At 27.2% G+C, this 9,805-nt stretch overlaps 2 protein-coding genes across 2 annotated transcripts; one reads left to right on the top strand and one right to left on the bottom strand.

Moving 5' to 3' along the window:
• Positions 1-3,845: 3,845 nt before the first annotated feature.
• Positions 3,846-6,199, top strand: LOC105147033 (peptidoglycan-recognition protein SC2). Its single transcript, XM_087413841.1, has 4 exons — positions 3,846-4,014; positions 5,023-5,183; positions 5,494-5,656; positions 5,738-6,199. Exons 1-4 carry the CDS (start codon positions 3,945-3,947, stop codon positions 5,920-5,922), a joined length of 579 nt encoding a protein of 192 aa, XP_087269967.1. The 5' UTR covers positions 3,846-3,944; the 3' UTR covers positions 5,923-6,199.
• On the bottom strand, positions 5,919-7,881 carry LOC105147034 (hypothetical protein). The gene is made up of 4 exons (XM_011057758.2): positions 7,296-7,881; positions 6,755-6,897; positions 6,551-6,676; positions 5,919-6,437 (listed from the first exon to the last, which is right to left on the bottom strand). The coding sequence occupies exons 1-4, from the start codon at positions 7,339-7,341 to the stop codon at positions 6,312-6,314; spliced, it is 441 nt and encodes a 146-aa protein (XP_011056060.1). The 5' UTR covers positions 7,342-7,881; the 3' UTR covers positions 5,919-6,311.
• Between the last annotated feature and the right edge of the window lie 1,924 nt (positions 7,882-9,805).

The following is a 9,805-nucleotide window of genomic DNA, read 5'->3' as shown; positions in this document are numbered from 1 at the left end:
AACCGTTTTTTCCGTATATTAAAAAAAATACTTAGGCCGGTATTCATAATCTGCTCTTATGTATTTTAAGACCTCTTATGTATTGTATCTTAAGTAACATCTTAAAATGCTAATACGACTTTGTGATTGACTTATGACATCTTAAAACTGTACTTAAAATGGTCTTAAATATTAGAATCAACTATAAATACCGGCTTTATAATATTTTATGATGAAATATACTATCACATATATTTCTATTTCTTTTTTTTTCTCATTTATAAAAAGAATCTAATAGATTCGCGTGATTATGTCATTAGCTTTTAGAAATCCGCTTACGCTATTTAGTAAGTAAAGCTCATAATTTTATATTATGTATATATAATAGTATATAATAGTGTTCGATATGCTGTAGATATTGGATATAACCATTGCTACCTCTATTATTATCGTTACGAAATATTCTCGCTGCGGAATAGTCATTAAAAAAAACCGCCTTTTTCTGTCTCGCGAAGGTGATTCCCTGATGTACAAAGTGACCTCGTATAATAGACTCTCCGCATTAATATATGTACATCATAATTAATTAAGATGCCAATTAATTAAGATGCCATCAATAAAATTACCATTAGTCAAAACTCAAGGTTTACGTACACGTTTCAGATTGTTAAGAAATCAAACAAGACATTTTAAAGTATATAACGTAACTATCTCTCACGCAAGTTCGACAAATAAGATCAATGTCACTCTCACCTTGTGTTCGCGTGCGAGCTGTTCTTTTACATAGCTATACTTGTTGCAACAATATATGCTCTAAGGTCATGGTCTTCGGATTTAATTAACGACAATGGTAATCGAAATAGCACGATGCCGTACAATTGTCTTTCGCATAATTTCGTATAGATTACTCTGATAAAATTATCTCAAGTACTCTGTTCCATAATGTATATGTAAATACATATGGAACATGTAAAGTATGATCGCAAATTTCACGGACATTGAAATGATTGAATTAACATTGATTCTACTGTAAACGAGAGAATCGTACATATACAGTGAGAGCGAAAAGTATTCGTACAAGGAAATTTATTACAAAAAAATCTTATTTGAAGAAAATAAACATTAATTAGCAATTTTATACAATGTATACATTCTGTTATAACATAAACAAATGAGCTTCGCATGTATTCCTGATTTTAGAATCTAAATTTCTCGTTTGTATGAATACTTTTTGAGCATCAAACAATACAATTTTTAATTTTCGCTTATTTTTCAAATACATTTTGTATAATTAATACACATCTTTTTAGTATATATAATTTTAAAAAACATACAGTCTATTTTAGTGTTTATGAATAAATTGTTAATTATCCAACAAGAAATGATTGCCAATTAAACGTCGAATCGACGTCAAATTGATGTTGAAATCATCATATTTATATTGATTCAACATCAATTCGACTCATTTTTCACTGGATAATATTTACTTTTTAAAAATAAAGTTTTTTTAAAAAATATTTTCTCTGTATGAATACTTTTTGCACTCACTGTATCTTTCAGAAAAAAGATTTTACGATTGACACATTGACAAAACCACTTTTTGGAATTTGCGTTACACATATATGTATATCTGTTGAACACACTGACCTGTATATTGCATTCTTCACTCTCATTCATCAGCCGAAAATAACGGACGATTTAAATACTTACGAGTAGTAAATCTGCAAAAAAAAAACGTTAATTTACTGTTAGTTTATCACGAAGATTATCTCCTGGGAACGCTCATAAAAATATCATTTTGTCAGACACGTGGAATCAATAAGATAATCGTGTATAGTATAATATTATCGCAACTTCATTATCATATACTGAGTAAAGTTCAGAAAGATCAGATGAGATAAGTGTCCGAATTAGATTTTCATACTGCGTTTCGTTGCATGTGCTAATCAAAAGATTTAATCAAAGCGTAAACAAATTGAAACGTTAGTACGCATTTATCAATAATTTCACGTTATCTTACTAGTAAATTAATTTGTGTAATTAATGATGGTTATCGTTCCTTAAAAAAACCCCAGTCTTTTTTAAGTAACACATGAATGACGTACTATCTCTTATATTTATCATTTTCATTCATACATATTTAAAATATAATTATGTATTGTCTCGTTATTTCGCATTTCTTATTAGCCAATAATACGTAGTTCTGTATATAACAGTATTTGTATATAATGTATATGTATTATATGTATTATAAAATGTAATGTATATGTATTATAAAATCCTTCCCATTTATAGTTAGTTTAAATAATTATACACATATATTAAACACATATATAACTATACTAAATAATTAAGTTTTCCGCAACTGTTACAAGATAATTTGTTAATAAAAAAGTTATCTAATTATTTAATAAATTATTTTAATGACAAAATTCTATGAATTATACAAATTTTGTTGTAAAATATATAAATATATACCTATAAATAAATCAACATTACAATTAAATGATTTAAGCACTATTATCAAATTGCAGCACTAAAATTCCGTTAGTCTTCCCCTCCCCTTTCTCAAGTCATTAGGTTAACAGGAAAATCCCGTTTGGAGATTATTTCAAATGTGTATGTATGTATATGGACATACGTACACATCTGTTATAGGCCATGTGAGAAGTCAAAGATCGTGTCCTGTACAATATCTTGCATTAAAAGTACTTATATGTATATTGGTATAGTGTGTGTTCGGGGAGACGTTATCAACGCTATTCATAGAGCCAACAACTCGATAGTATTAGTAAATTCCATGAACAACAAATGTAGTGTTGGTAGCATTCGTCGAATTAGATTAAAATGGAGTACAGTAACATTTTATTAAAAAAAATAGAATATATTTATAAAATAAATTATATTTATAATAAAATGTCAAATTTTTTCCAACTTATGAAAGAAAAATTATTTTATGTATTACACAGTTTAAATCATATTTTCCTTATAATAGAAATAATTTATTTATGTGCATTATTTTTAGAATTTAAATTGTTATGGTAAAATAATTTATTTCTTATTGTTAGCAAATCGTATCGTAAATGATATCAACAATAATGTAAAATATTAATTGTTGAATCATAAAAAACTAGAAAAAATATTATTTAATGGAGATGCGAGAGAATATGTCATAATTTATGTTACGAAATATTTTGAATAAATCTTTATTATTTACAAAAATATATTCATATCATGTTCAAATAGAGATGATGATACAAAAACAGATCAAAAAATTAATTAAGGATTTATAAATTTTACAATAATTAAATATTTACAATTAAAAAAAATTAAAAATAGTATTTTATATTAGGAAAGTACATCTTAGAATCGACTAAATCTTTTTCGTTTAATATACTTGGAATTATCTCTACAACTTTTTCTCCTTGAATCGCCTCCATGGCCGTCTTTTTTTCTAAAATTTGTTTCCTGTTTTTCTTCAGTGATTTAATTGAATTTGGATATACAGGGAACTATAAACTATAATGGTTCTTGAAACGACGTTTAAGCCTTATATGATATAAGTGCTGCAAAGACTAACGCTGCCCATACACTTAAGAATTACTACATCTATTGTAAATCAAGACTAATACAGAATAACGCGGCAGAGAATTCAAAATAAAAAATTTAGAAGATTTTCCCCGGACGCCTTTGGAAAAAATCTTCTGGACATCCCCGGCTCTAAAAAAAAAAAAGAGGATGGTGTCCGGGGAAAAGAGGATGGATGGTAACCCTACCTCGAAAGGAATAGCGTTGATAGCGCGCAGTTACGACGTAAAACGCTACCATTGGTGATCTTATAATTGTTAATATTATCTATAGTTCCGCGAACAGCTTGTAGCGTTAAATAGCGCATACAGCGTCCCTCCGAACGCATCCTTACTTATTAAGTTGCATATGACATTAGTATCGTTTTGTAAGTCAAAATGTACGTCGCGACGACATCAATTTTCGTGACAGTTTATGTAATACTGATCATCCAGGAGACTGCTGCCAGTAATTCAATTAATATATTATTTATACCGCAAGTTTAAACTATGAATTTCGCTTTGTACCTCCATGAACATCAAAATTTTTAAAGATATTTCTTATAGTGCGTGTTGTTAAAGTTGTTAAAAGAATATTTTGCGTAAGCATAATAAAATTCTTATCCTTGTGATTAGTTTCAAAGATAATTAATTAGAAATTAATTTGTAATAGTAATTGCAAGTAAGTAATAAGATATAAAGTTGTAAAACTAAAAGTTAATTTTCAATAAAAATGAGTTTCTTATCCTGATGTCTTCGTATTTTCTTGATAAATTGAAACTGTTATTATATTTATGATGATTCATGGAGAAACGCTAATTGTTATCGATTGATTACTTAATAATGTATTTGCGCGATAAGTATAGTAGTTAAATATATTTGCATAAAGCAAAATATTTTTCGACGTGATAAATTATTATGGAAATATCCCGTGTGTCAAGATTGATAATTGTTATTACGTCAATACAATGACATTATTTGCATTTCGAATAATTTTTCCTTCAAATCAGAATACGATATTAATTTCAATTTGTGAGTGAGAAATATTTTTACTCTTCACAGTATTTATAAATATTTTTTATATTCTTATTTTTTTGTCAGTAAAAATCAGAGCATGTATGTAATTATCTTATAATAGCATTCATTTAATATTCATAAGGATCTAATTCAAAAAATAATTTTATCCACTAAGCGATAAAGTATTCCGTTCATGTAAAATTTAGAAGATACATATAAAAGCATGCAGGCTCATAAATCTTCGCGTTCAAAGAATTCCTTTAGAAAAAAACAATAATGTAAAATATAGTTTTATCTTTAAAGATTATTAAAATAGTAGCTTTTTTAAACTCAATTAACTAAAGTGGATTTTAGAATTACATTTTAATCAATTAATTTAATTAAAATTTATAATTCATTGTTAATGCTTATGCTTACATAAAGCATAATCATTCATTTTTAATTTTAATTGCTTTTTCAGATAGTCCAAATATCATTTCTAGAACAGAATGGGGCGCTAGAGAACCGAAATCGCAAACTAATCTTAAATTAAAACCAGCACCTTATGTGATCATTCATCATTCGGTTGGCTCCGGTTGCGAAACTCAAGCTGTATGTCAATTAAAAGTGAGACAGTTCCAGGTAATTAATATATCAAAAAACAAATCTTTTTGTGAACGGAAAATCTTTTTGTATTTAAATAAATGAACTTTTTGTATTTGTGTAACTCATTGTACGCAAACAGCCATATAGGTACAACTCAAATAATATTTTACATAAATATTTTACATAAATATTTTACATATATCTATTTTAATAGAATAAAGTTGATTCTTTTTTATTTTACGTTTTAATAAATAATAAATTTATAAATAATAAGTAAATACTGATGTTAATAAATAATAAATACTGGTACTTGCATATCACAACAATTATCAAATTTTGTTTCAAGAATGAGCACATGAATAAAAGAGGCTGGCCCGATATTGGCTATAATTTCCTAGTCGGTGAAGACGGAAACGTGTATGAGGGTCGCGGATGGGGTAAAAAAGGCGCTCATTCTATACCTTTCAATAGCAAGAGTATTGGAATTTGCATCATCGGAGATTACAGAAGTAAGCAACCAAAAATAAGATGGATTTGTAATTAATATCGCATATAGGTAACATGTATTTCTCTAACGTTTTTCTTATTAGACCGAACACCAAATGCAGCAGCGGTACAAACAGTGGCTAATTTGATTGCTTATGGAGTAGAAAGTAACGAAATAAAGAGTAATTACAAGCTTCTTGGACATCGACAAACCTGGTCAACCGAATGTCCCGGAAATAGTCTTTACACAATGATAAAGTCATGGCCTCATTGGTCGGAAAGTCAATGAATAATAATGTATATTGTTTTTAATACGACATGTAATAAAAATCTTTTTTATTGGTCGCTATTAGAACGATCATAAATCATGATTGCGTAATCAACAATTAATGAATATTTACGAAATTCACAATGCATTTAACTCTATAAATGTCAAAATTTACCATAATATCGTAATTTTTCATACTAATGTATATCGCTTTATCAGATTAATTAATATATATAAATATTATAATACATAAATATTTATAAAAATAAATCAAACAATCGTTGTTTATAAGCATAAATGATTTAATTCAATTCCATATATATTATATAACGTAATTATTATAATTATTATAAAATATTAATTTAATAATATTATTAGCAATAATCAAGTATATAATTTCCATGTAATTATTATATATAGATAGTAACAAAATCGTTGAGATATTTATCGTAAGTATCTTCCTCAGTCCTGACGCAAATTTCCAATCTCGAGAAATCGATTAGTTTATTGCTTTCGTAATCACTCTGATCCCTTATCTAAAATAAATTATTTTATTCTTTCTATATTTTCAATACGTGCCATGGAGAAATATCATTACCGAGTCTCATATTTTATAATATAGCAAACATAATATATAATAATTATACACCTGCAGGGGAATTTGTTTCCCGAATTGCTCATTCAATTCTTCTATACATATCTTCGTTCCATATGGAATGCCAGATTTCAAATTACCAGCGACAGTAACATAACGAGCACGACCATCAAGATAATCCTAAAATGAATTCGTATATATTAAAGAGAATGGTATGTAAGTCGTTTTTGCCACATTGCATCTGTCACGCTTATGAACCTGAAGAGTCTTCAATCCATTTCCTTGATCATCTAAATAATTACGTTTATCGTCCGTCTCGAATACAGGATAATATGCGGAAAGAGATACGTTATGAATAGCAAATCCCGCACATTTCAAATCCGTTCTATTCAAACTCTTGTCTAAAATCAATTATACTAAGCGTTAAGTAAATTTAACGAAATTAAACACTTAAAAAATTTAATCATTATAAATATTTTGAGAAAAACATATTTGATATTTATGACTATAATTAGACTATAATAAGATACTTATAATTAGGAGCCTTTTTCTTAATATTATTATTGCTATAATATGTTAGTAATAATAATTACATTTATGGTTTTATAAAATTTTAAAAATATTTAATATTTGTATAAATTATTATTATATTATTAATATTATAGCAGTAATAATTATAAAAATAGAGTTCCTAACCATAATTAATCTACTATGCAATTATAGTACCAAATATCAAACACTTTTCTCTCATTGTAGTAGTTTTTTATTGATATGCTAAATTATTAATAAAACTGCTTACCAGATGCGAAGACTATCGAAAACAGAAGTGCGAAAATTGCGAACATTTTTGTAATTAAATAACACAACTCGTATATCGTATCACGCCAATAATCGTTCTGATTACCAAATGACCAAGTACTTTTTTTAAAGCTGACCACTTTTAAACAATGATGATCGGAATTTGCTAACGCTTGACAATTTATTCAATCGCTTCTGAATACATTCTAAAGTCGGTTCCAAGACAACACACGCCTACACGTCACCATTAGCCAATGTAACATTGTCCTGTCATGTATAAACTCCATTTCCACGAATTATCAATATTGATGTTAAGTGATATTCGTTATAAAAACAATGTAATATTTTTTTCGAACGAAATGACATTGGTGTACAATGTTAACCAATGCGCACATTTGACAGTTATACACATAAAAAAATACATACCATACACAAATAATAATTATTTGTTTCAAACATTTCGAAAGTTTCTATAACTGCAAATCTATCATGAGTTCATTACAAAGGTCAAATTTAAGATATGTTCTGAATCCTAGTAAATTTAATACTTCAATCAAAATTATTAAAGTAAATCGATTTGATTATTATATGTATAAAATTGTTTCTTCGATTAATTTTACACAATATTCTTTAAAAGAAAATTAATTTAAGTTTTGAATACATAATAACAAATGAGTTGTTAAAATTTATAAATATATTTTAAGCATAAAAGAAATAAATATATATTTTAAGATTATCAAAAAAATATTTTAAGAATAAGCGCGTTATTTAAAAGAAAGAAAATTGAATAATAGAATGATATTTTTCTATGTGTTACAATAAAAGAATAATCCAACTTTGCTCACATTCATTAAATATTGTAGTATATATTCATATGCTTAATTATGTATACAATAATACAATGGCTATAGACAACATAGCCGAAATATACCAACTTTGCGCATATTCGCTTGGCCTATATTCATATAATTATGCATGGCATATGTGTGTATATGCTAATATTAATATACATTTACCACGTCCGAAGCCGTTACTAATGTATATCAATCATTATCATAAAGGATATCAATCATACTGTATTTATATATGATCAACATTAGCTCAGTATTGCTGATCTTTTATAAACAAAAGAAATCAAAATCACCATATATTAGGTGTAGTAAAAAGAAATCCATTATTTTTCCAATAGATGGCTTTAGTAATCTGTATTACGCATAGACGAGATACTAAAGCTATCTATTGGAAAAATAATGGATTTCTTTTTACTACACCTAATATATAAACATGGTATATATATATATATATATATATATATATTATTCTCATACCTATGTAAATTGTTCATCTTATAAGGAATCATGTCATTTATAATAATCAGCAATACTTTTTCCTCGATACATAATTATGATATCTATCCTAAATTTCAATAGATTTAAACAGAATCGATCGATTTAAAAATATATTTTTAATGCCATATTAGAAGCAGATTATCATTAAAAATATAATGTTTATTTCATAGCTTTACATAAGTTCTTTCCGGGAAAAAGTTTCACTAATGAGATATCGAGTAAGAGCAGTGACGACATATAAAAACAATCAGAAGTAATCCAAACTGCCTCGGTAAAAAATTTTTTATGCATGGATATGTATAAATATAAGTATGTATAAACAAACATAAATATTCGTAAACATACATAATTTTATATAAAATATATCCACACATGTTCATACATGTGTGGATATATTTTATATAAAATTATGTATGTTTATGAATTCTTCTTCTTTTGTAAAATTACTTTTTAATGTAATAGAGATAACAATAATAATCTAAAAACTTCAAAAATAATTTAAAAAGTAATTTTCACACTATTTATTTTAGAAAAAATCAAGTTCGAAGAAATATAAAAAAATTACTTATGTATAATTATATATAAAATTATACATAATTCTGTATGAGCAATTTTTTTAACATTTTTTCAAACTTTTTTTCTAAAACAAACAATGCGAAAATTATCCCTTTAATTCCTTTTTTAATGTCTTCACATTACTATTGTTATTCCTATTACTACTAAAAATAAAGAAAAAATGATATTTACCATAAAGTTGCTCCGCTGGTGCTTGATACCTCTCCCAGACCTCCTCCTCCTCTCAGAATTGGGTTGACATCCTCTCGCACAGGACACTCGCGTGGAACACTCGCGAATAATATACTATAATCGCGCGCGGACTAATTATTTAAATAAAAGTCTTTCGCGCGATACTGCAGCACTCCACGTTTACAAAATCCATGATAGGATTTCCATTTCGATCGGTGAAATCAATATCACATGTCGACGAGTACTTGCGAAACACACGATGAATGCCAAACAAGAGTTAAGCCCCACACGAAAGAAGACGAAATCGATCGTATCGAGTCCGTCACCTCTGTTTTACGCAAAATCATGTTTAAAATTGACTCAGTCATACGCCCTAACTGCTAGTTCTAGTGGGACACAAGTGGTGCTGTACCTC

This window comes from Acromyrmex echinatior, chromosome 15 (assembly GCF_024713525.1).
Source record: "Acromyrmex echinatior isolate Ae372 chromosome 15, ASM2471352v2, whole genome shotgun sequence".
Taxonomy (NCBI): domain Eukaryota; kingdom Metazoa; phylum Arthropoda; class Insecta; order Hymenoptera; family Formicidae; genus Acromyrmex; species Acromyrmex echinatior.
The sequence above is the reverse complement of the archived record's forward strand: the minus strand, read 5'-3'. Positions and strand labels throughout refer to the sequence as shown.

Bases quoted from the DNA above. Each gene is read 5' to 3' on its own strand.
- LOC105147033 (XM_087413841.1), top strand. From the start codon at position 3,945: ATGTACGTCGCGACGACATCAATTTTCGTGACAGTTTATGTAATACTG. The intron at 4,015-5,022 runs GTAATTCAATTA...TTGCTTTTTCAG, and splicing joins CATCCAGGAGACTGCTGCCA to ATAGTCCAAATATCATTTCT. The intron at 5,184-5,493 runs GTAATTAATATA...TTTTGTTTCAAG, and splicing joins TAAAAGTGAGACAGTTCCAG to AATGAGCACATGAATAAAAG.
- LOC105147034 (XM_011057758.2), bottom strand. From the start codon at position 7,341: ATGTTCGCAATTTTCGCACTTCTGTTTTCGATAGTCTTCGCATCTG. The intron at 6,677-6,754 runs GTTCATAAGCGT...AATTCATTTTAG, and splicing joins ATGGATTGAAGACTCTTCAG to GATTATCTTGATGGTCGTGC. The intron at 6,438-6,550 runs GTGTATAATTAT...AATTTATTTTAG, and splicing joins GGAAACAAATTCCCCTGCAG to ATAAGGGATCAGAGTGATTA.